Genomic DNA, 22,440 nt, shown 5'->3' on the forward strand with positions numbered 1-22,440 from the left:
CCATCTTCAGTCAGATTTATTTTGATCATTTCAATTACAGCGAAGGACACAGCAGGCTATCACTCCAACAGCTTCACCCAGCAGCATAACGCTACTCTCTCCTCACCCCCACCCTGAAACTCAAAACGTATCATTTCAGCCCTGTAGCCACTTCCTTCTCACCCCCTCTGGAAACTTAGGACCATCACCGCCCCCACTTCGGGAGAAACACAGACGTCAAGGTCAGGCAAAGCATTGTTCTTCTTCCTCACTGGCTGGACTCGTGGTTTCTGCTTGATGGGGCTGAAACCAGTTTGCCTAGTCTGGGAGAGTACTAGCATTTGCTGCCACCATAGCCATTTGGAGGAGCAGAGACAGGCACATGGTAGACCGAGACTGGGGAGGACACCTGCAAGAACACTCGCTCTAATACATGCTCAGCCTGCGCAGCAGCCAAGAAATTGAGTGAAAAAAATTAGCAAGTCCCCCATTTCAAATCTTGCCGCGGTGCTAGGCTGGCCGCCTCTCTGTCTCACCTTCAGCGATACTGACGCACCTTCCAAGGAGCATTGTGTAACGTGGTTGAAGCCCTTTGAACACTCAAAAGCCCTGTACAAATGCCAAGTACTCTTTTTTATTATTAAAAAGGGACAAACAAAGGCACCGGCAGACGAGTCTTCCATAGCAGCCTGGCCCCTTCTGCTGACTTCCACCCATTCAGGTTCAAAGCTACTTGTGGAGTCTTTGCTGGTATCTTGGAGGTTAATCATTGACTGAGAAGAACATTCATTCCAGCCTAGATCCCAAGGTCAAAGCCAACTTCGTCAGCCTGATAACGCTGCGGAGGAAAGGAGCGAGCTCAAGGGCCCAGAGGAGGGGAGGAGGAAGGAGGCATGGGAGTTGGCTGGGTTCCCAAGACCTGCTGGTTGTCTCTCCAGTCATTCACTTGCTTTGGATCAGAGGAGGAGGAGGAGGAGGAGGAAAGGGGATGCTTTCAGCCCACCTGAGCTGTTGCTTCTCTGGACTATCGCAGTTGGGAGGGCAACACTGCCGCCTTGCAGGTTTTTGCTCTTTTCCTGCTTGACAGTCCTTGCATGGAACAGCCACAGCCATGGCAGGGCTGGGACAGGTGCCTTTACGTGCCAAACTTCTTTAGATAGACAGGCGGGGGCAGCTGCACCTTGATGTCTGCCAGAGACCGCTCCACCACCACCAGGCAATTCTCATCCAACAGGTCCACAAACAGCAACGGCTGCCAGGGGGAAGAAGAAAGGAGGAGAGTTAGAATAAGCAGAGGTTGGCAGTTGGCAACCTTTGGACAGAATGGGCTCAAGACAGGGTGTCATCTTGTGCCCAACACATGTTGCCTGCGGACATGCAATTATTTTCATGCTACAAAATATCAGCTGCCCAGATAGGCCAGCAGCAAAAGCCCTTCTCACAGCCATTCCAGGACACTCTCGTCAATACCTAAAGAGAGCCCTGTTGAATCAGACCAAGGGAAGCCATCTACTCTGGCATCCCATAGCCTACAGTGGTCAATCAAATGCCTCTCAGATGCTCTGTTGATACTCCCTGGTGTTAAGCAACAAGCTGCCTCTGAACAGGAAGGATGATGCTTTTAGTAGCCACTGGGAGACTTCTTCCCCTTGTGTTGGCGATAGAGTCTTGCCACATTCACTCTTTTTGCCTCTGCCATCCTTGTTCAAGAAATCAAAGGCAGTGGGCTTATGATGCCTGTTGTTTCCGGCATTTATTGCTCTCTGATTGTGCTCAGTGTAATGTGGGACTGACACACCCCTCCTTGTGCCATGTGGCTACTTGGGATTTGAAAAATAGGCCGTCAGGCTTAACAGCAGCCCTGCTCCTTATGGGACACTTGGATTTTCTAGCAACAGAGGAAACAGCTCTGTGGCCTTGGCAATGAAGCTGTACTTCCCTGCCACAGATGCACCTCTCTCTGGCCCAGAGGCACCAGCTTCATTGCCAAGCCAACCGGAGGATGGCTTGGAGTAGTGATGGCCCCAACGTACCTGGCTTTAAAAGAGAAGTAGGCGAATTCATGGAAGAGAATAAGGCTATGTTCTCCGTCCACTGTCAGAGGCAATATCCTTCTGAATAATGCCTGCTGCTGGGAACCACAAGGGGAGAGGGATGCTGTTGCACTCAGGTCCTGCTTGTGGGCTTCCCTTTGGAGCAACTAGTTGGCCGCTGTGAGAACAGGACAGTGGGCTAAATGGTCCCCTTTGGTCTGGTCCAGCAGGGCTGTTTTGAGGCTGGAAGCACTCTACTTCTGGTCATGCCAGGGTTGGCCTTCAACCATGCCAGCACCCTGGTCAGGGCATTGCTGGTACTCCCCAAAATGTTTCTCCATGGATTTGTAAAACCCACTTTCAGAGTCCTCTCAGCCAGCTCCAGACCTGATGGCAGCTCCCTGCATCCCTGAACCATGCACTGGGGGGGGGGAGTGTTTCCTTTTGCCTCTCCTGGGTCCAGTGGGGTGGGGTGCAGATGCACAAAGACAAACCTGGTACTTTCTGCAGAACTTGAAGGGCCTGAAGCCACAGGGAGCAACCTTGGAGTACTGTGCATGGGACTGCTGGTCATTCAAGAAGGCAGAGTCATCAGGCAGCGACTGGAGAGAGAAAAGGCAGTGTTACTGAGGGCACAGGGAAGCTGTGGTTGTCAGCTTCACAGATGTTTCAGATCATATCCCGTTTCACAAAGCTGTGGAGAACAAGCAGTGCAGCTAATTTGCCTCGGAGCTGTGTTGCACTCTCTGCCAGGACAAAAATGACCCAGCTAAGTCCCCCTGCTGGAAGCAGCCTCCAGGTCTACCTATTGTAACCTATGAGCTGGAGCAATCTGTAATCCTCCCCAGACTCCCGGAGCCTTTCTTAGATATGTCAGCCAGCTTTGCGCCCCCACCTCCCCCCAAACTTCCATGATGGTAACCTACAGAAGTCCCCCTACCAGGACAAAATGGATGTGCCATCACTGACCCAGAGGAGATGTTTGAACCTGTGATGGTCCCTTATTCTAACTGATGCTCCACCTGTCTATTATGATTGGCAGCAGCTCTCCAGGGTCTTGGGCATACAGAATCATAAAAGTTGTTTAAGGGAGCTCAAAAGGTCATCGTCCAACCCTCTGAGGATGCAGGAAAGCCATGCCCTTGACATCCTTGACAGGTTTCCATCCAGCCTCTGCATAAAAACCTGTAATGAAGGAGAGCCTGCTACCTCCCTGCTGGTTCCAAACAGCTCTAACTGGGTGGTATTCAACTCATGAGTAGACATACCTAGATTAGTCATGTCCATTAACTTAGTGTACCTATGAGCAGGACTAGAGTTTAATACCACCCACTGCTAGGATGCCCTTACTAACATTTAGCTGAAAGAACATCAACACCATACCCTTCAAGCACATTTAAACCATGCGGCTGCCCCCCTCCCCAAGAATCCTAGGAACTGTAGTTTGTGAAGATTGCTGGGAACTGTTGGTCTGCAAGGAGAAAATTAAAAAATCTTTGGGGGGAGCCATGTATGGTGCAGATGTGACCTAAATCTCTTCCTTGACATTTGAACCCATCGGTTTGATGGATCACCTACTCTGAATGGAAAATCTTCCCCTCTCTACACCAGCCCTCCCCAGCGCTTTCCTCAAAGAACTTTCTTCAGACCCCTCGCAACTTTCACCGCTCTCCTCTGCCACATTCCATCTTTCTGTAGCAAATTGTGGTGTCCAAGAATGGGACACAGCGACTCCAGGTGAGGCCTGACCAAAGCAAGACCTCTCAGTACCTGCCACTGAGCTTTTGGGCATTCCTCGCCCTGGTACCCTTGCAGACAAGTCTAGGAATGGGCTGGGTGTGACCAGTGGCTCAGACAACAACAGGTGCTGTGCACCCTTGTGTGGCAAACTGCCAATGGTCTGGTGCTGGAACCTTCCTCACCTTGGACCTATCCAGGATGCAGAACATGAATGTGTCATGCAGCAGAATGTGGGAGGCCTGCTGGGGGCTGAAGGCAATGTGGGTGATGGGTGTCTCCCGCAACTGCCAATTCTTGGGCAGCCCGAGCTTCTGTATCGTCCGGCTCCAGGGGGTGTATTCTTTGTTGGTGATGCTGAACTCAAACATCTGGGAAAGAGGAAGACAAACAACAGAGAGCTGGAGCAGCAGGTTTGTTAAGCAGGGGCTCAGCCCCATAAAGCACGAGATCAGGCTTCACCAGTTGGTGCCTTGCAGAGATTTTGGGGTACAACCCCCATCCGCCCCAGGCAGCATGGCCACAAGATGCTGGAGCTGCTGGGAGCCCAGCTGTGCTGCTTTGGGCTGATGGGAACTGTAGTTTAAAACTTCTGGTTGGCAAAGGTTACCCTAGAGATGGATCATAGAAAAAACAAAAGTGAATCTCTCCTGCCACCTCCGAGATGCCAAATTTTGGACTTGCCTGGAATAGAAACACCTTGGCCTGTAGCTCGCCTTCAATCATAATAACAAAGAACTGGCTTTTGTTGCAGAACTGCAAATAATATCGATCTAGACACACTTAATCCGGCTTCACACCCAGATACAGCACCAAAACTACCTTAGTCACTCTGGTGGATGATCAGAGAGGGGCTTTTGAGGGGGGCAGTCAGTGAGAGGGCTTTCCCTGTAGTGGCTCCCAGGTTGTGGAATGCCCTCCCCTCTGGGGCTTGTCTCTGTGCACTGCATGCTTTTAATTGATTAGTCAGGACACATCACTTGACCCAGGAGGCCTTTGGCTGAGTAGACGTCTTCCCTCCTCCTGCATTGCTATGTGCTGCAGTTCTATGCTGCTCTTCTGTTATTTTGTGGTTCTATTTTATTGTTTTAACGGCAAGCTGCATTTGTTTTTAATTGTGAACTTAAAAGAGCCTGGCTGCTGGATCAGGCCAAAGGGGGCCCACCTAGTCCAGCATCCTGTTCTCACAGCAACCAAACAGCTGCCCCAAAGGGAAGCCCCCAAGCAGCACAGCCTGTAATATTTCTCTAAGCCGCTCTGGGACCCTTGAAGGGTGGGCTACACACACAAGTAATAAGCAAAGAGCAAAGTAACCCCTCCAGTGGAAACAAGACATTTTACCTGCCTTGGATCGAGAACTTACACTGCTGGCGGTCCCTACACTTGTACCAGGGAAACGATTCCCAGGATCTTCCCACCAGTATCCTCCTTGTGAGCAATTGGGACTGACTGCAATAGCGGGGGCAGAACTCTTGTGCACACAGATGGAGCAAACTTCTCCCCGCCCCCCGGATTCTCTGTGTGCCTAGTGAGGCTTGGGAGGTGAAGTTGGCTGTGAAGGTCTTACCTGCTGATCTGAGTGGACGATCACAACATTATTGGTCCCTGGGTGAATGGCCAAAGCAGTCACTGGGCAGTCATATGCAGGCACCGTGCAATGAGGCTGGACAAGAGAGAGAGACAGTGGGGTTCACCAAGCCTTCCTCCCACCCAGGTGGCCCAGGCTGCCCCCTTCCCTTCATTGGGGCTGTATCATTGCACAGGAGCCCAGAAGGCTCTCAGAACTCTCAATCACCCTCATGGTGAGGATGCAGCAAAGAATCCGGATGAACCTGCTTCACTTTTTCAGACCAAGCAGGTTCATCCTCTCACCACTGCAGGCAGGTTCTGCTTGGCTCACCTTGGCATCTTCCAAGTTGTAGATGTTGACTGCCCGATCACCACTAGCTGCAGCCAACCACTGGCCGTTGGCACTAACCGCCAGCAGGTATGCAGCTTCTGACGTCTCTGCAGGGATGCATGAGGAAAGTGGCTTTCAAAAGTTTTAAATGCATGTGTATTAATATGTGTATTTATAGACATTTTTTTTACCCTGGCTTCACTTTAAAATATCACTTCAAAAGCCACTAATCTGCCCTAACCCCAGTGCTGGTAAGTATGTCCTGCTCTCCAAATAGCCAATCTTACCTGAGCTGGGGCGGAGGATGTGCAGGTGTTTGCAGACTCCTGACTGCAAGAGCTTGAGGATGTGCACAGAACCGTTGTCCGATGCCACAAAGAGCCTGGTGGAGTCCTCAGAGAAAAGGAGGTGGTGGGCTGAGCGAATCGCCTTTGGAATCTTAGCAACCTTTGGGAAGGCAAGGGTTAAGGGTCAGTGTGGCCAGCTCTACCCTGAGGCCCCACCTCCCCTTCCCCCAACCCCCTTTCCCCCAAGGAGGCCCACAGGAGCATTTCCTGTTCCTTCCATCAACTTATAAGAATAAGTTACAAAATCTTAAAAGAACATAATAATTTTATCATTTAATCTGATTTTTACTTTTTTTGGATTGCATCCGTGTAAACTGCTTAGAGACTACTGTACTTAAGCTGTATCAAAATTGCTGAAATGACATAAATAACTAAGAGTCCTAGAGCTGGATCAGCCCACCTAGCCCAGCCTCCTGTTCTCTCAGGGGCCAATCAGATGCCCCAAAGGGAAGAAGACCACAAGCAGGACCAAGTGCAACATTCCTTGCTCACAATCCCCAGCAATATGCCTTCAGAGGTAGACTGTCTCCAATACTTGGGGGTGGGTGTGGGTGTCATGTGCACAGTCATCATTGCTAGTAGCCATTCATAGCCTTATCCTAAACAGATCTGACTGACCCCCCTTTGAAACTATGCAAGTTATTGGCCATTACTACAACCTGCGGGAGCCAACTCCATCATCTACCTATGCCCCGTGTGAAGAAGTTCTTCCTTTTGTCTTTCCAGAATCTCCCAACATTCAGCTTTCCCGGATGATGCTCTAGCATGCCCCAGACCAGAACACCCAGGCCAGAGTCTCCACCCTGCAGAATTCTCACTCACCCTCTTGATAGCAATATGGCCACTGCTGAGCTGGACCTGGTGCAGATAGAACCTGGAAGTTGTGGAGTAGGCAATCCAGGAGCCACAGGGTGAGACGCAGCTGCTGGCAATGTGCTCAGGGTCCTAGGAAGGAATCCAGATTGAAGGGAGAAGCTGAGCTAGGTTCCTCCAAAAAGATACAGGGGACTAAGAGAGATGAAACGGTGGGACTTGCTACCTCTGGAGACTCAGCAAAATCAACATGTTGCAAGATTGCCTTGAGTTGGCTTGGGAACAACTACAGTTAAGAAGATGTAGGGGAACCATAGCAAGCAGAAAAGCAGAGGGGGAAGCACCAGGGTCAGCTGAACAGGAAAGAGACAGGCTCTTGTGCTCCCTGAAATAAGATGTTTATTTAGTTCAACATGTTTCAGAGTTGAAACTCCTTCATCAGGAGCTGTGAATGCTTGTAAATTACTTGATCCTTAAAGAAACAAAAACCTACTCTGTATGCCTGAACCAAAAGCAGTTTCAAACTATGAGGCTGTAAGATGTTTTCTTTATTTCTGTATCCAGAAGGTCTTGTAGATTTTTTGAAGCTCTTTTCAGTTCAGGTGTCCAGAAGAAGTCTCTTTAAGGTTCAAGGAATTACAAGCATTTGCAGACTCAACTCTGAAATGCATTGAGCTAAATAAACATCGTATTTCAGGGAGAACAAGAGACTGTCTCCTCTTTGTTCTAATGCTAAAAAAAACCCCATAGCCTGCTTTTGCATAAAACTGTTTGTATCTAAAGTGGAGAGATTTCCTGCACAATTCATGCCCACAGGGCATGTTGAGAATCTGAAGCATCCACAATCAAGGGGGGACAAGAAATCATGGCTCCCTCACCTTGGCCTTGAGCTGGAGAAGGTGTTCTGGGGGACAGGAGACAGGAAGGACTTCACCAGCCTTTCCTGGAACAAGAACCAAGAGCATCTTTACACATCAAGTCTCTCTAGGATGTCCTAATATGTGAGGGGACTGCCAAGCTTCCCAGCAGCCCAAAGCTCAACACCGGCCCAGGTGACCAAGGGACATGTCTCCTCTAGGGGCACCTCAAGCACACCAGACCATCAAGGCTCTGAAAGCAAAGTTTGCTCTCACCTGCTGTGTTGGTGGCTCCAAGTCGCCAAAGCTCCAGATGTTTTGGGTATTGGAAGAGGAGGAGGCGGGCTATCCGGGCACAGGAGACAAGGCACCTCTGCAAGAGGGAAAAGAAGTGGCAGGTGAGAAGTAGGGTGGGGGAGCAGAGTCTGCATGGCTTGCCCCTGAGTCCTTCTAGTGCACAGGACCACTGCAGGAAGGAAGAAGCTATGAGAAGCCATCTGTGAGAAGAGAAGGCATTGCTAGATAGCAGGCGCCAATCCCGCTACTCACGTGAGGGAAGGTGACTCTCTGGAGGGTAGATTCATGAGACTTGGGATCCAAATTCTCCATGAATTGTCGGATCACAAGTTCCCCGTCCAGACCTAAATAAGAAGGGGAAAAGCCAGGGTGGTATAGTGGTTACAAATCCCCACTCAGCCATAAAGATCGCTGGGTGGCCTTCAGTCAGTCACTATCTCTTAGCCTAAGCTACCTCGCAGGGTTGTTGTGAGGATTAAATGAGGAGGAGAACCAGATGCACCACCTTGAGCAACTTGGGAGCAAAAACTGGGATATAAATGAAATAAATAAATAAATAGGGGTGCAAACCAGGTCAAGATGCATCAGATTACAGCACCTTCTATAGGCGGTATGTGCACACACCAGATCAAGCTACTGGTTCTCCTAGAGCAGTCGTTTTCAGCCTTCTCACACCTTCTTTTAACCCAAATATGTTTTGGGGACCAATTCCTTAATCTTTTGCCATATACAGTCATACTTCGGGATGAATACAATTCAGCTTAAATATTTTCAGGTTGCGCTTCGCAGCGACCCGGAAGTAACGGAGCGTGTTACTTCCGGGTTTCACTGCTTGTGCATGCACAGACACTCAAAATGACGTCAGGTGCATGCACAGTGAAACGTGACCCGCGCACGCGCACTCACATCCTACGTTCGCTTCAGGATGCGAATGGGGCTCCGGAATGGATCCCGTTCGCATCCAGCGGTACCACTGTGTTTGCATAGTGGAAGTGCCCATGTTGTGACCCACCTTGGATCAGACAGTGACCCATTAGTTGAAGACCAGTGACTTGGACCAATGTTGTCTACTTTGACTTGGTCTCAGGAGGCAGAGGGAGGCCTTTCCCATCACCTCCTACCTACGTGGTCCTTTAAAATGGGCATCTGGGGATGGAACCCATGAACTTCTGTATGCAAAGCAGGTACTTTACCACAAAGCAATCAAACACTCAAACACACACACACACACACACACACACACACACACACACACACGATTGCAGTGAACTCTACCTCCAGAGATGAATGCTGTTGCAAGATGTGCTACTGTCCGCACATCATGGGTGTGTTGCTTAAAGGGCCTTGTTCGCACCCACTGGAGCTCAGCACTGTCCAGCTTAACCGGTAGCAGCTGGAACTGATATACCAGCCCCTCCGAAGTGCCAACCACAATACTGTCTTCTGCCTGTGGAGAAAGTTGGGCAAGCTAAAGGTTTGCAGGGAGGAAGTATTAATGGCAGAGAACAGGTCGATGCAGAACCTCATGCAATGAAAATAAGTGAACTGACCGCACACTGAGGTCACATTACACAGACCAAGGGCTGCCATGTTGGGTCAGACCATAGATCCATCAAGCTCAGCCTCCTGGCCACCAACACTGGTCAGCTGGATGTCCCAGTCAAGCTCAGATTCAGCACAGAACAATGTCATTTCCCTGAATGGCCACATGTACACACTCAGGTTTTCCGAGGCTCTGGATAACACACAAAGTGCTTTTATCTGCCACAAAGTCTTGATTTAAATGAATTTCTGATAGCTAGCATCATATCATCACAGGGCCAAGTTCAAGAGCAACCTACGCCAACCTGGGACCCTCCCGATCTGGTGGACTACGGCTCCCATCAGTGCCACAGTTGGCAAAGGCTGCTTGGGAATAAGCTGCCCTCCAATGAGGACTCTGCTCACACAGTCCCCTAGGATAGCTGTCTATCTCCCCCTGAGGAGTAAGAAAGTTTGCCTTGGGTTGCAACTTTCCAAATCTTGGACTGTTGTTATTCTGCAGTTCAATTTCACACTCCCCCTGTTCTGCCGCATAAGTGACTCCTGCTTTCCTTTCTGCTTGTCAAGCTTAAGCAAACGCTGCCACCCTCCCCCGCCCCCAGTGCTGCTGCTCTGCCTTTAACATGCAACTTACCTCAGACCCAGCCAGGCAAAGCACGGCTGACTTGCTGACAGGGTGGCTCCACAGCAGCGTCCCCATCTCCGAGTCCCAGAACTGCACCTTCCCAGCAGAGTCCGCGCTGACAATTGTGCCATCCGAAAGGAAGAGTATATCCCACACCACCACAGGCAACCGCTTGCGGGACACTTTGAAGCACCGGTCCACGAGGATCCGCTGGACAGCATGGCCTGCAAAAGAGGCACCAGGCTCACTCAGGGTCTGCTTAGCCTCAGCTGCCACCCCAAACCGAACAGGCCTTTACAAGGCCTTAAGGAAAGCCCCTTTGCTCAAATGCTAACAGGGCGCTATGGGGAGGGTCACCAACATGGCACCAGTGGGTGCACCTCCGCCTGCCCAGGGTTCCTCCTCCTGCTGAAATGAAGTCTGAAAGAAGCACCCTATTGTAGCCAACAGAAGAGGTGTGAGGAAACTCTGGCTGAAGTATAACTCCTATCACCCCCGGCAACTGGCCATGCTAGCTGGGGCTGATGGGAGTTGTAGCTCAGTCACATCTGTTAGGTTAAAGGTTCCCCACACCTGCAACAGAATATGCTACAGCATGTATATGATGCCTGCAAGAGTTTCTGCAGTATGCAAATATGCCCACAGGCCCCAAAAAGCTGGCAAACCCTGCTCTCCAGGTAGAGCAGAGGCTCTTTCCTATAATGCGCCATCAAAGTGGAGGTGCCGGGAATTGAACCTAACATCTTTGGATTGCAAAACATGTACTCTGTCACTAAATTATGTGTCCCTCTCTAATGGGAGTTCACCGGCTATGGGCAAGCCAGCCAGTATTGTCCTCTCCGTGCCATTGAACCTGGGTGTATGGAAGGGACACAGTCAAGAGGGTGCAGTCCTTGATTCTTAATGGCCACCACAGACCAGAATCATGAAGGTGAAGCTTGCTTAGACGAGCTGATGACATACACACAAACACACACACACACACACCATATTCCTGGCCCCAGCATAAAACATGCCTAACTCCAGAACTCACCTGATTTGACATCAAAGACACGAATGATGTTAGTGGAGCCAGCTACGATCTTGGTCCCTGATGGATGCCAGGAAAGGCACAGGGTGCGTCCTGTAAGGTAAGGTGGGGCAGAAGAGGAGAGTCTCAGTTATAAGATGTACCAAGACTCAAACTCATTTTGGGGGTGGGGGCAGGTAGGTGAGGCTCAGAGGGACATGCAAATACAAGAAGCTGCCTTATACCAAACCAGACCACTGGTCTTTATAGGTCCTTGCTATCCAAAATGACAGGCAGAGGCTCTCCAAGATTTCAGACATTCCCAACCCTTCCTGTGAATACCAGGGGCTGAACTTGGGACCCTGTGCATTCAAAGCATGCGCTCTACCACTGAGCCAAGTGGTCTCCTTGCATCCTGAAGGGGCTTTCCTCTGCAAGCAACAAGAAATCAGGCTCCCTACCACTCCTGCAAGGGATGCAGGTGGCGCTGTGGGTTAAACCACAGAGACTAGGACTTGCCGATCAAAAGGTCGGTGGTTCGAATCCCCGCAGTGGGGTGAGCTCCTGTTGCTCGGTCCCTGCTCCTGCCAACCTAGCAGTTCGAAAGCACGAAGTGCAAGTAGATAAATAGGTACCACTCCGGTGGGAAGGTAAACGGCGTTTCCGTGTGCTGCTCCGATTCACCAGAAGCGGCTTAGTCCTGCTGGCCACATGACCCGGAAGCTGTACGCCAGCTCCCTCCCAATAAAGCGAGATGAGCGCCTCAACCCCAGAGTTGGTCACGACTGGACCTAATGGCCAGGGGTCCCTTTACCTTTACCCCTCCTGCACATGGACTCAGAGCTCATCCTGTTGGTGATCATGACCCCCACATGCACCCCCACCCACAACCAACCTTTCTGTCGGTCCAGCTGCCTCTCAAACTCGATTCTATCTGGTAAGATGTTGAAGAGCTTAATGGTTCCATCATCACAGCCAAGCTGCAAGAACAAGAGAGAGGGTCAGTAGCCTGTTCAGAATCCTGTCTGGTAGACAACCAAGAGTCCAGGGCTTTGACCAATAATTTGAGCTCTGACTGACCAAACTACACAAGATTATCAATAACACAAACACAGATGCCAAGCTGGTGCTGGAGAAGCACCTTACTACTCAAAAGGAAAGAATTTAAGCCTCAGGAAGCAGAACACTGAGTGGAGAAGAGAATGAAATGCAGAAAATTGAAGAGCTGGAGGGAGCTTTATAAGCTGTTTAATCCAAACCCCTGATTGATGTTGGAAATCCAGAGAGCAGGATCATCCCCTAGAGAGAGATGGCTGTCTAGCCCCTGTTGGAAGACACCCGAGACAAGGGAGTGCCCACCCCTGCAGGTAATTGATCCAATTGTCAAACTGCACTAACTCAATAAGCTTCTCCTAATGTGCATGTGAAATACAGTGGTACTCGCAAGACGAATGCCTCGCAAGACGGAAAACTCCCAAAAGGAAAGGGTTTTTTGTTTTTTGAGCTGCTTCGCAAGACGATTTTCCCTATGCGCTTGCTTCGCAAGACGGAAACGTCTTGCAAGTTTGTTTCCTTTTTCTTAACACCGTTAATACAGTTGCGACTTGACTTTGAGGAGCAACTCATAGCACGCGGTGTGGTAGCCTTTTTTGAGGTTTTTGAAGACTTTGGTGATTTTTGAAGCTTTTCCAAAACTTTTCCGACACCGTGCTTCGCAAGACGAAAAAAATCGCAAGACGGCAAAACTTGCGGAACGAATTAATTTCGTCTTGCGAGGTACCACTGTAAACCCTCCTGTCAAAGTGTATATACCAAAATTACTAGTTATTACAGATATCAAATGATGTATAGTAAAGTGCATTGCTTAGATTGGTGACCAAAAGTAAAAAGTATTTTGTATTAATAACAATTAGAATTTATAGGAATTTATAGGAAAGGGAGGCAGGGGAGGTGAAAAATTAAAATATGTACTTAATGCACACCAGACTGTGCTGTTAATTAGTTGTACCATATGCCTCATTATTTGTGTAATCAATAAAGTCATAACCTACTGATAAAAAATTGTTGTGCTTCTTTTGGCCTCTTGCTACTTCAATTTTTGTGTCAATTCTTCCAATAATGCTGTTTGTTAAATTGCATTATACCATTGGTCCATAGTTAATAATTGCAATGATTTTCATGTCCTGGCAATAGTTGTTCTTGCAGCAGTTAATGGATGTGTTATGAGTTCTTTGTTTCTAATTTGCAAAATATTGTGACTATACAAGCTAAGTACACCCAGTCCTGGGGTGATGTGGACTGTCTGCCTTGCAATAAAATATATTTATTTAAATACATTTCCCCAGAATTCCCCCCACCCCCAGTAATCCATTCTATTAACATCATTTGGGGATTTATCACTGCCTTCTGAGAAGCTGGCTAGCTTTCTGGTTTTGCATCATCTATAGATGTGGTAAAATATTCCTTATTGAAATATACAAAAAAAAAATTGGTCCAGTAGCGCCTTAGAAACCAGCTAAGTTTGTTCTTGGTATAAGCTTTTGTGTGCATGCATACTTCTTCAGATACACTTCTTCAGATACTTCAGATGCACATGAAAGCTTATACCAAGAACAAACTTAGTTGGTCTCTAAAGTGCTACTGGACAATTTTTTTATATATATTTTGACTGCGTCAGACCAACACGGCTACTTACCTGGATCTACACCCCTTATTGTTCTAAATCATCAGGTGCTATTCCTTCCTCTAAGGGATGTTCTCTTGCTAGCACAAGACTTCGTTACCACATTTTCAAGCTGCCCCTCTCTGGGATACTAGGGGCACCTACCGCCAATTGAGTCCCAGTTGGATCAGCCACCATGCTCCAGATAGGACCTCCAAAAGCATCCAACGAATATTTGACATTCAGCTTCTCCAAGTTGTATTCAACAATTTCCCCACTGAGACCTGCACCAAAGAGCCGGTCTCCTGCTGCCCAGTAGAGCGCCTCTGGGATCCTCATATCGTGGCCAGCAATGACCTGGAGAGATAAGTCATAGGTAAGGGGAAGGTGCAGGACCCCTAAACCAAGAGGCAATCCTGAACAGTTTTCTGGTTTAAGGAAAGGTGTTTCTTTTAGGCTTTGGGTGTCAATGGCCTCCTTTTAACACACATACACAAACTTTAGCTGGGAGGAATCACACAAAGGATGAACCTGGGCTGGGCTCAGACTGGAGAACTTTGCAGCCAGAAACCCCAAACACTGATACACCTCCTGATTACAGAAGTAAAGTAGAGAGGGGCTTGGTGAGTCACCTGTGCCACCCACCCTCTTGCCCCAAAGAATGCCCAGCAAATAGCTGTTTAGGCAGGGCATCCCCCAGGGAAACAATTCTTTGGGGCTCCAATTCCCAGCCTCAGCGGAGCCAAAGGGCTCTCTGTCACTGTGAGCTCAGCTGTGTCTGGATAAACTAGTATTACTTCACGGAGGAAAGAACTAGCTTGTGGAACTCAAGGCCACACGATCTGGGGTCAGACAATGGCTGGTGCCATTAAAACCTCACAGAGGTGGAGACCTGTCAAATAGGTGCCACGGGCAGTCTACCCCGGGAGCCAGAGTCACCTTCTCCTGGAACATGTTGGCCTGCAGGTCGTAGATCTCGAGGGAGCCGTCGAGGCGGCCCACGGCCAGGCGGTGGTGAGAAGGGCGGGACGCAGCCACGCACCGGATCCCGGACGGCACAAAGGCGAAGAGCCGTGCGCGGTGCACCTCGAACTCGACCATGGCAGGCAGGGAATAGCACCGGCCGAGCGTCCGGAGAGCACGGAGACAGAGCGAAGCGAGCCCGGTTTCCACGTGCGCGCCGCCCCTCTAAGCCCGGAAGCGGAAGTTATCTAGGGGCGAGGGGCGGGATTTCCGGGGCTTCGGCGAGGCGGGAGGTTCAGGAGATTCTGAGTGAGGTGCGTGGCGGAGCTGGCGGGGGGGAAGCAAGAAAGAAAAGCGGCGAGCGCGCTCTTGAGCACGTGCAGAGTGCCGCTCCAACAGAGGCGCCGAGGCGCGGAGTTTCTGGATCCCCCGGCGTCCAGGGATGAGGGTGACTCTGAGCGCGTGCAGAGTTCCTGTCCTTTGAACAAGCGCAGGGAAGCGGCTCGCCCTATTTGCTGGATGCTGCGGCTGCGTCAGTTTGCTCGCCTGAGGCTACCGTACTGGCCACCACCCTCGGCATCGCAGGGCCAGGAAGAGGGGAGCCCGCGGGCGAGTCTTCGTAAGAAAGGGGGATCTCTGCCCGAGGTTGGCACTGCTGGGGGTGGGGGACTGCCCCTTAGCTGCCTCTGGGCCGGGAGCCCCGCTGGGATGAACGAGGGAGAATTGGGTCTTGCCCGTTCTCACCCCGCCTCCAAACCCCTTTTCTCCTTGTTGCAGACGAACCGTGGGACGATGGTGCAGCTGGTCGTGTCCCGGTGAGTCTGCACTGGCTTCTAGTGGGGATGGTTCGGGAATGATCTCTTTGCTACACCTCGTGACCTATAACAGCTCTTCCCTTCCTCGTCTTTTCCTTGCAGGGATGGGGTTGGAGGTCTGGCGGAGTGGGTGCTGATGGAGCTCCAAGGCGAGCTGGAATCGCGATCTGGGGCTGGCCTGGCAGGGAGGCTCCTGGGGGACCTACATTACACCAAAGAGGTGAGGGACTAGCCAGGTGCTTGCGGATGTGGGGGGAGTTCTTGGCTGAGGCTAGCTTCCTTCCATACCACTCTCTCTGCAAGGCTTGAGTGCCCCCACTGTCTGATCTCTTCCTCTAGGGAGTCCCCGTGCTCATCGTGGGGCACCACATCCTGTATGGTAAAGTTGTGCGTCTAGAGAAGCCCTTTGCCGTCCTGACCAAGCAAGCAGTGGCTGGAAGCGAGGCGAGCTTGGGACCAGGCCACTACTCAGTCACCGCCCTCATAAAGAAGAAGCTGCTCTTCAAAACCCGCCCCAAGCCCATCATCACCAATGTGGCCAAGAAAGCGTGAGGATGCTGCAGCCCACATCCAAGCACACTGGTGCCTCGTTCACATGGAGGAAGGTCTGCCTACTTCCTTGCAGAGTGCTGGGGACTGTGCCAAAAGGGACAAATCCTGTCCACTTAGCCAGCTTGTTGGAACTCAGTGCTTTCCGTTCCGGGTTATACAATCTGTTGTGTGAACCCAGCCCTTGGGAGAACTGCCTTATCTCAGAGGCCAGCCTTTGTGGGACTAAAGCCAGTGTCTGGGAGAATCCAGCACCCATGCCCAGTGTGTTCAAATAGCCAGTGCTTTCTCCAAGAGCAGCTCAGCTGTGGGATTCAACCCAGTGTCTTTGCTAAAGTGCTGAGCCCCTTGCCCCAAAATCCAGAGCCCACTGAACAAATAAAAGTTATTGGGGAACCTGAGTAATATTAGCCAGATCTTCATCCCAGGGATGGAGGACTCTGCTCTGGGTTTCTGCTTAGATCCTCTCCCAAGGGCTGGTGACCTCTGCCAATCTGATGTCCTCTGGACTAACGCTCCCACCAGTTCCAGTCAGCACTGATGACTCTCTACAGTTATCTCCTGCAGAAACTCAAGCCTCGTTATGGTCCCTGCTGGTCACTTAGTTCTCCTTGGGTTCTTGATTCCATTTTTCAAGGAGCTCAGCACTCTTGGAGACCATAGCATTGTGCTTTTTGCCTCTTGGGTTCCCAGGGTGGGGAGCTCAGCTGTTGCTAAAGTGCCTTTTGAGAAAGGGGGCTCTCTTTTTCAGACTCTAGGAGATGATTAGATTCTGATCTGCCTTTATTTTATGTCTCTAGGACATTTTGGGGGAGGGGGTGACTATTGAATTCCAGTTCTTTGGGGAGGTCTTGTTGGCAAATAGGAAATCAGAATGGCTGAAAGGGAAATCAGGCTGAAATTTCCTGCAGATTTCAGCTAGCTTAGACCTGGTTCTTTGCCCCTGCCAGTGTCTTCCTCCCACCCCACTCAGATTGTGTGCATGTTGGTGAAGGGAGGGGATGGGCAGAAAAGTCCCAAATATACTCTAGACCATCTTGTTTGCAAGGTATTTTTTATTGTAACAAATGCATCATAGTAAAAAAAACCAAACAACCTTTATAAAAAATATGAAAATGCAGGTAAAAAATAAATAAGTTTACAAACAACTTTAAGCAATTAACTAGTGTTTGTTACCAAAGAGTACAAAAAATTCTACAAATTTCATTTTAAATAAGAGAAACCCAAACGGAGTAACATAGAAAAGGGGATGCAGCCCAGAGCAGGGAATTGAGGGGGGAGCAAAGCCTGGCACCCTACCCACCCATCCCTCCACTCTCATGCCTGGGACCAGCGCAGGCCACAGAGAACAGCACGGGCAGAAAGCAGCATTTCCAGACATTCGCAATTAGGAAGGATGCACAGCTGGAAAGAGGGACTTGAGGAAGCTCTCCATCTTTTGCCACAGTGTTTCTTGGGAGCAGCCTTTAAAGGCTGTCAGATACTCATGTACTCTCAACGCTGATCAGCCCTGTCCATACAACAGTTTGATTTGGCAGCTCTTTGCAGGGAGGCATCTGCCTTAGGCAGGTTACAGAGCAAGCAGTTACTGTTTCACATGGCTCCCCCCAACAGGGCAGCTTTTTGAAAGGCAGGCTCTAGTGTGGGCTGCAAGCTCTCCTAGCCTGCAAAGCAGCCATTCTTCCTTGCCAGAGAGTACCATACGCTCCCCCAGCCACCCAAAGAATTGCTTAGAACCATTCTTTTTCAAGCTGGTTGGGGCCCCTGGGAAACAGCTCGGCAATCAGCCCTTAGGGTGTGAGGTTATGCTGAATCCAGAGCAAGTGGGGTGGGAACCAGCCCTTTCTGGTGGCAGTAGTGGAAGGAGACATCTATCCCAGCTTCGTTTATGCAGTCAGTCCCCAGCATAGGAAAGTTCTTCACTAGTATGTGCCTAGATAAAGGGAGCTTGCAGCCCAAGAGCCATTATTGCTTTCTTAGATGGCAGTGCAGACTCCATCTGCCTTCCAGAGGTGGCAGGACAGAACCGGCACTGATGCCACTTTAATCTTCCTCCCAGCCACATGAGCCCATGGGAGTAGCAAGCTGCCCTTTGCCCACTGCTTCCCTGTCTCATATTAGGGGCTTGTTTTTCTTGTTCCTGTCAATTCACGTGAAGCAGCATGGCAGGAGAGGCAGGAATTTACAGGTACAACCTCGGATAGCATTCAGGACCTTGTGTGGGATGGGCAGAAAGAAAGCGGCAGAGAGAGAACCTGGAATTGGGGCAGTGGAACCCCTAGCAGCAGCAGCAGGACAAAGTCAGACTCAGCTTACTGGCCTGAGGCAGAAAGGAGTACAGGAAGATGGGCACTGGTAAGGCTCCTGAACAGCACCAAGGCCAAAAGATAGATCAGGTGCCCTCTGTTCCTAGGAGGTGGCATGGTCATAGCACAGAATATTATTTTGGTACAGAAGTCTCTTGTGGAATCCTGAGAAGTTGCTTGGTTTTGTAAAAATCAGGTGTCTAGCCTCATTGCTGATGGGCAAGTTTTGTATTTGGAGAAACAAAAATCCAATACACTAAAAGACTGTGTGCCTACCTCCCTCATACCTCCCCCCAAGCATATCTGGAGCAAAAGCATCCAGGTTACTTTTGCATCCCAGGGATTATTCAGCTCCCTTACATAGCAAGGAAAACAAAAGTTAATGGAGCCTGTCCAGTGTGTGTATGTGTGGTGCACACGCGCGCACACACACACATATACACAACACCCTCTTTAGTTTAGCGGTGAAAGGTAATAATAAATATACATCTGCTCTAATCAGAAAGTTTATTCACTCTGCTCCTTGTCCACCAATTGGATTCACAATGCCTGTGGGGACCGGAAAGTTGTGTGGCCAATGTCAGCCAGTCTCCAGCATACAGGGCCTTCTAGTGCTTCTCTTGAGAAGCAAGAAAGAGCCAACTTTGGAATACAGCTGCTCTAAGCAAATTCAGCAGCAACCTGTCTTAATTTTTTCCAAGCAAACAAATTTTTGTAAATCAAGGTCCACACAAATATGTCTAAACATAAATGTGCCTGCCTTATTTGGCATCTGTTTTATAACTCTGTTGAATTTAGAACCCCCTTTTTTTTCAAGAAGCAGAGTGGAGGCCGAAGGAACAATACAAGTAAGCTACTAAAGAAGCATTCCTACTCAAAACACCTCTGAGATGTTTTGCAAATATTGCTTATACATTTTAAGAACTTTTTGTAAAAATACGAATTGTAGAAACTTGGTTTGTTTTCTTTTAGCCATAAAAAGGAGGGAATCTCAGATTTTTCAGACCTCCACATTCTGCACGAATGGAATTGCAGAAAATCTGTGCCTTTGCCTATGCTGGAAGCATGTAGATGACAGCGGATTTACTATAGCAAGTGCCTAAGCACTTTGTTCCCATGCTGACCTGCTAGCTTAGGAACAGGCAAGGAACAACTGGTGAGCACTTCCATCTCAGCAATGTGAGTTTGGCATAAAAGCTGCCCAGAGCTTGTTGCCAGCTGAAGCTGGGACACCCCCTCCCCCTCTCTTTCAACACAGGCAGCTTCTTGCCAGAGACTGGAATGAGTTTTAAGGGCTGGGCAGAGATGCAGATTGTGAATCTAGAAATGGCTTTTAGACTGGGTGGCAGTGGCCTCCCAAAAGCAGCACCACTGTCCTCAGTTTCTCCCCCTTCTCTGAGTTGGAAGTGTAACGTGGCCATGTTGGCAGAGCACCAGGGGGAGAGGAAGTCTGTAGGAGAAGCACCAGAAAGTTAGGAGGCCCAGGCTAAGCAGAGGCCAAGAGAGAGAGGCTGGTCCAAAGGAAGATCTCCAGACAGGCAGCTCTGTTCACAGCATTAAAGTATTTTAACACCCCTACCCAAGCATAACAAAATATGGTCTAGAAGACTGGTCTTCAACTGGTGGGTCATGGCCTGCTCTAGGATTGGTCGGGCACTACCACCATGCAAATATTGTGGAAGCTTAAGCAACAGATCTCTACATGCATGCTTTGGTTAAAAGTGGGTCCTGGGACCGAAAAGGTCCAAAAAGGTTGAAGATACCTGGTCTACAGCAGCCTTCCCCAAGCAGATGTTGTTGGACTCCCAGCTCATACCAGCTCCAGCCAGCAATGTCAGGGATGACAGCAGTTAGAGTTCAATAACTGGTCAGGGAACTGGGAGTCCCTTCAGCATCTGTAGGGCCACTTGCATGATCCCTGGTCCTGGACTAAAGAGGGAGGTAGCAATAGGTGGTCCACCCCCAAAACTCCAGAAGGAACTGAAGACATTTGATCAATCCAATTTGCAACCTGTTTTATCGAATTCACAGTAGCTGTGGCTCATGCTGTATTGGGCCAATCTGGGAGCTTTCAAGTATTTTGCGTTTGTTTAGAAATGGGCAGCCTAGTCATTTGATGTATTCTTTGGGCAACAGCATGTTCCCGCTAAGGCCCAAATGTGGTTTTTTTCTACTGCCAGCCTTTCCTTCTCAGTAAATCTCCCTCCAGTCCTGCAGCTGCAGTGATTGCAAGCAGAAGGGAGCCCCTCTTGGAAGGAGCACATGTTCTGCCCTGTCACTCCACCTCCTGTGGGGCCTCTGCCTAGAAAGCGACCCCTTGATGTCAGTGGCTCAAGTCCCACTTGCTTCTCCCATGAACAGTGAATAACCCTTACAAACTCCTTAAAGCTCTTCCTAGGGAAGATCAAAAACCTATTGATGGTCTCTTCGCTGGGCACAGAAGGGCCCCTTCTTTAACAGATCTCCACAAGGAAGTTATTATTTCTCCCTGTAAAAACTGCACCCCCCATCAGCTGCAATGACTCTTGTACCCTGAACCGGCTACAGAGGTCGTCCCTGCCACATTGGTGCTATTCTGGGGAGAGGCAGTGTCATTTGCATAGAACGACAGGGACACCTGGTGGTGGAAACTTTTCCCAGGAGCTGTTGAGCTTTCTGCAGGGGCAGGATCCGGAAGCCCACCGAGCAGGATCCGTTCTGTGAGGCTCCGGCTTCCTTCCCCAGTGATGCACTCCTGAATCTGCCAATTTGCTTCCGGGATGGACGTTTCAAAACTGGATCAGGTCCTGAGCAGGGTGGGGGGCCAGCCCTCCTGAAGCCCCACAACTATGTGGGGAAACGCTGCCAGTCCTTTGCCATTATTGCACTCCCCACCCCCCACCCCCACCCTCATCACACCTCCGCAAACGCCAAGCTGTACTCCTCCTGGGGCTTGCTGCAGCGCCGGGCCACGATTGCCAGGTAAAGGGTGAGCAGCGCCACCCAGTAGCAGGCATAGAGGATGGCTCCCGAGATGAGGAAGACCAGTTCTGTGTCTGTGAAGAGGTCCTGGTGGTAGGCAGTGTAGGCCAGCCCCCCCAGCAGCACTGCCACCCAGACGGAGACTGGGATGAGGCCGATGAAGTTGACCACGATGGTCTTGCGGCCAGAGGTGCCCCAGCCGGACTTGGTGATGGTGGCGATGGCGAACATCTTGGCCGGCAGGAGGCTGGACATGTACAGCAGGGAGTAGAGGGACATGAAGATCATCTCGACGTTGCCGCGCAGGAAGCAGGCGTAGGTGGCCTTGATGACGCCCACCAGCTGCACCGTCAGAAGGAAGAGGAGGATGTTCCAGACGCGCCCGCGGTAAAAGAGCTGGATGACGGTGGCGATGAGGAAGAAGGGGAAGAAGCCCGTCACCACTGACTCGTAGGTCATCCACAGGTGATGCTTGTGGAACCACAGGGCGTTGTAGAGCCACTCCCGGAAGTAGGACTTGCTCCAGCGCGTCTGCTGGCTGAGCCAGCGGAGGTACCTGGTGGGCGTCTCGGTCAGGCACTTGGAGCGGGCCGTGTACTTAGTCCGGTAGCCCAGGCTCAGGACCCGGTTGGTGAGGTGGCGGTCGTCCCCAAAGCTGCACTTGCTGCCTAGGAACGTCTGGTTGTACCAGTCCTCCAGGAACTGCTGCAGCAGGGCATTGCGGTACATGCCCAAGGGGCCGCTGATGCACTGGACGCAGCCAAAGTAGGACTGGCAGGCCCGCTCCACGTTGAAGGCCATCCAGTAGCGCACGCTGCTCAGGAAGGAGATCCACGAGTCATACTTGTTCAGGATCTGGGGGGAAGAGGCAATACTGAGTCATGGGCCCTCCACAACCCTCCCTCCAATGGACAGGTTGGCTCCTGTACCAGTTTTCTTTACCCACAGATGTGTATCAAGCTGACCTGTGGCTGACCCCAATTATTGAGGGACAGAAGGCCTCTTCTTCCAGCTGTTTTGGACTACAACTTCCATGCACCCCATC

The 22,440-nt window shown here is 50.3% G+C and overlaps 3 protein-coding genes across 8 annotated transcripts in view; 1 reads left to right on the forward strand and 2 right to left on the reverse strand.

The window, feature by feature from the left end:
- On the reverse strand, positions 1–15,007 carry UTP4 (UTP4 small subunit processome component). Its single transcript, XM_082229315.1, has 16 exons — positions 14,741–15,007; positions 13,967–14,158; positions 12,035–12,119; positions 11,164–11,253; positions 10,140–10,354; positions 9,239–9,410; positions 8,216–8,307; positions 7,943–8,039; positions 7,688–7,752; positions 6,819–6,941; positions 5,937–6,096; positions 5,650–5,756; positions 5,317–5,412; positions 3,935–4,120; positions 2,507–2,614; positions 1–1,231 (listed from the first exon to the last, which is right to left on the reverse strand). Exons 1-16 carry the CDS (start codon positions 14,900–14,902, stop codon positions 1,115–1,117), a joined length of 2,067 nt encoding a protein of 688 aa, XP_082085441.1. The 5' UTR covers positions 14,903–15,007; the 3' UTR covers positions 1–1,114.
- CHTF8 (chromosome transmission fidelity factor 8) lies at positions 15,005–17,276 on the forward strand. Of its 2 annotated transcripts, XM_082229406.1 has the most exons (4): positions 15,005–15,078; positions 15,542–15,579; positions 15,682–15,799; positions 15,919–17,276. In XM_082229406.1, exons 2-4 carry the CDS (start codon positions 15,557–15,559, stop codon positions 16,129–16,131), a joined length of 354 nt encoding a protein of 117 aa, XP_082085532.1. In that variant the 5' UTR covers positions 15,005–15,078; positions 15,542–15,556; the 3' UTR covers positions 16,132–17,276. The 2 variants fall into 2 exon arrangements, with proteins under 2 accessions (XP_082085532.1, XP_082085531.1); XM_082229405.1 differs by lacking the exon at positions 15,005–15,078 and having other exon boundaries at positions 15,089–15,579.
- HAS3 (hyaluronan synthase 3) overlaps positions 16,599–22,440 on the reverse strand; it is a 19,562-nt gene continuing 13,720 nt past the window's right edge. For all 5 annotated transcript variants that reach the window (XM_082229330.1, XM_082229329.1, XM_082229327.1 and 2 more), the window contains one exon: positions 16,599–22,250. In XM_082229330.1, coding sequence (XP_082085456.1) covers positions 21,327–22,250 — 924 coding nt within the window. In that variant the 3' untranslated portion in view covers positions 16,599–21,326. The remainder of the gene's footprint in view (positions 22,251–22,440) is intronic.

The sequence above is a fragment of the Podarcis vaucheri genome (assembly GCF_965113315.1).
Source record: "Podarcis vaucheri genome assembly, chromosome: 7".
In the NCBI taxonomy this organism is placed as follows: domain Eukaryota; kingdom Metazoa; phylum Chordata; class Lepidosauria; order Squamata; family Lacertidae; genus Podarcis; species Podarcis vaucheri.